This window comes from Pan paniscus, chromosome 1 (genome assembly GCF_029289425.2).
Source record: "Pan paniscus chromosome 1, NHGRI_mPanPan1-v2.0_pri, whole genome shotgun sequence".
Taxonomy (NCBI): domain Eukaryota; kingdom Metazoa; phylum Chordata; class Mammalia; order Primates; family Hominidae; genus Pan; species Pan paniscus.
The window spans coordinates 97,287,116-97,289,930 of record NC_073249.2 but is presented as its reverse complement, the minus strand read 5'-3'; the positions used below and the strand labels follow the sequence as shown (position 1 = coordinate 97,289,930).

Genomic DNA, 2,815 nt, shown 5'->3' with positions numbered 1-2,815 from the left:
AATGGACTTATAAGGTTATCCATCTTTATTTTTAATGCCCCCCCTCCACCTGCTCTACTTAGCCCTCACATCAACTTCTCTTAATATTTGTAATTTGACTGTAGCTCTACGTGACACTTCTCTGGTTTTCTGGTAGTCAAAGTGAGATGTTACTCTTAGTTCACAGAAAAAAACATTCCTTCAACCCCAGGAGCATCTCAGTCTCACAATTTAGGCCAAAACATGTGACTCCATTGAAGTTGTAACTTCCATGTGTTGATGTCAAGGTCGTGTAGTTACAAAATTAATAATTTGTTGCTTCTTTGGTATATCTATTTATAATTCCAGGAACACTTCTCATTTTCTGCCTTTTTCTTTTTCCTAAAATTCTCATTTTGCACATTCCAATCATCTCATTGACTAAACTCCCAGCCACATCTCTGCTCCATTATCTCATTAATTTAAGCACCTCTCTCAGCTTTCATCTCTCTCCCTGGATTTTCAGTCACTGAGTTATACTTCTTCCCAAGGCTTACATCTCTTCCCTCCATCTTTTCATTCTGCTTCTCTTCTGCCTATTTTCTGTTTTTTTTTGCCTTTTGATTTCTGGTTTCTTAGTTAGCACCCCAGAAACAGCTCATCAAAACAAACTAGTGGTCTTCTGTCATACACTGGAAATTCCCCAATTGTATTAATGTCCTCTCAGATTTTACAGGAAAAGTCAATTTTTGCACTGATACCCTCTTTGAGTTTGAGGTTGAGTTTCAGGGCCTCAAACCAGCACAACCTGTATCGTTCTCTCCCTCCCACTACAACATAAAACTCTCCCCTTCCCTTCCATCAGTGGAGCGGGGTCGGATCCACTATGTTTTCCTGGTGCAGAGATAAGGTTTGGCTCCTGAGCTGGGTTGTACTGACCAAAGAGCTGAGGAGAGAGACTGTGAAATGCCCAGTGGGACGCTGGTGGTAATGAGGACAGGGAACTTTATCTTTTTTACGAGGTTGGGCACAAGCACTGCCAATCCTTGGCAGGTACAGGGGTAGGGGGACATATGACATCCTGTACATAAAACAAGAAGTGCCTTCTGGGGAGAGCTCAGATCCCCCACAGGAAAACCCCCAGCTCAGCCTGTGAAAGTCAGAAGAGGGTATATGGGAAGGCATGCGTCAGATGGGGCTGTTCCTGGCCTCCTGGGATTCTTGTTTCCTCCAAAGATCGCTTGTCTCAGCATCAGGATCTGGATCAGCAGCAGCCCCCAGAACCGTGGCAGCAGCCAGAGCCCCCGCCTTGCTGACCACTGCCCCTGTCACAGGAGTCGGACCTCTGGCGCCGGCATTGGTGGTGGCGCCTGTGGTGGTTCAGGAAGCAGCCACCCTCGGAGCTAGGGCCACAGCCCCCAGAGCTTGGGGCACAGCCAGAGGAAGCTGGAGGCAGACACTGTACTGGGCTCTTTGGGGGACACTTGGGTGAGGGGCATTTGGGTGGGGGTTGGCACTGCTTCTGGTTCTGCTGGCAGGACATCTTGGCAGGAGTTGAGATGTCCTGGAGAAAACGAAGCCACTTCTTAGTTCAAAATCTACAGTCCAACGTCTCTAAGACCAGCTGCCTCCTGAGGCAAGAGCTGCAAGAGGGTGAGGGAAGCTGATGTGGAGCTGGTGGGACATGCCAGATACTTCTCACATTGCTCTCCACCCGGGACAGACTGCTGTGAGTCTAAGTGGGCACGTGTGTTTCTGTTTCTCCAAAGAACCCCTAGGGAATGCACCCTTTTGGGAAAAAGAATTCTGTAGAATGGATGTTACAGGAAATGTGCCTGCCTGAGTAGAAAGAGGATGGGAGGGAATTGTGAGCTCTGTGGCCTTTGCAGGTCATGGAATTGCTGTCAGTTCCTGCAGGGTCTCCCTCCTACCCCCTTCCCCCATTGCTGCCCTCTCACAGTCCTGTATCTGGGTCTTTGTTTCAAACCTCTCTGTTTCCATCTCTTCTGCTATGGCCTTAGCTTTCTGTTCTAACATCCCATATCAAGCCCTGTCCCCTGCTGAATACTTACCAGGTGCAGAGAGGCAGGAGAAGGCTGTTCCTGAGGAGACTGCGGAGGAGCCCAGGGCAGGAGTGCTTTTATCCTGTGCAGGGTGTGTGATGCACAGGCTGGCCATGCTGCTGCTTTCACAACCAGGGGAGGTGACAGCCAGGCACACCCTTGGGACTATCCATTCATCACCTTCCTGTGTACTCACCGAGATGCCTGACAAGAGGGAACCAGGAAGGTCTGACGCCTGTTTACCTTCATCTCATTCAGGCCTGCTGGGGGTTGCAATCCTACCTTCCTTGAAGCAATTGTTTTTATCACCACTCATTAGTAGTCACTCCTTATTCCACATTGCCCCTCTGGCAACCAGTAATCAATTTTTTGCCTGTATGGACTTGCCTCTTCTGGACACTTCATATAAATAGAATCATATAATATATGGCATTTTGCATTAGCTTCTTTCACTTAATATATTGTTTAAGATTTATCCATGCTGTAGCATGTGTCAGAACTCCATTCTTCTTTATGGTTGAATAATATTTCGCTTTATGAATTTAGCACGTTTTATTTAACCATTCATCAAGTGATGGACATTTGAGTTAGCTCCAATTTTTGGTTATTGTGAATAATGCAGCTACAAACTTAATCTTTATTATTTCCTTCCTCCTGCTTTATGTTTAGTTTCTTCTTTTTTTCAGTGTTTTAAGGCAGAAGGTTAGGTAATTGATTTGAGATTTTTCTTCTTCCTTAATGTAGGCATTTGCAGCCATGTATTTCCCTGTAAGCATTTCCTTTGCTGTATCCCA

The 2,815-nt window shown here is 46.4% G+C and overlaps 1 protein-coding gene across 1 annotated transcript; it reads right to left on the bottom strand.

The window, feature by feature from the left end:
* Positions 1–946: 946 nt before the first annotated feature.
* Positions 947–2,072, bottom strand: LOC100978807 (late cornified envelope protein 3E). The gene is made up of 2 exons (XM_003817218.5): positions 2,031–2,072; positions 947–1,522 (listed from the first exon to the last, which is right to left on the bottom strand). Exon 2 carries the CDS (start codon positions 1,499–1,501, stop codon positions 1,223–1,225), a length of 279 nt encoding a protein of 92 aa, XP_003817266.1. The 5' UTR covers positions 1,502–1,522; positions 2,031–2,072; the 3' UTR covers positions 947–1,222.
* Positions 2,073–2,815: the final 743 nt, after the last annotated feature.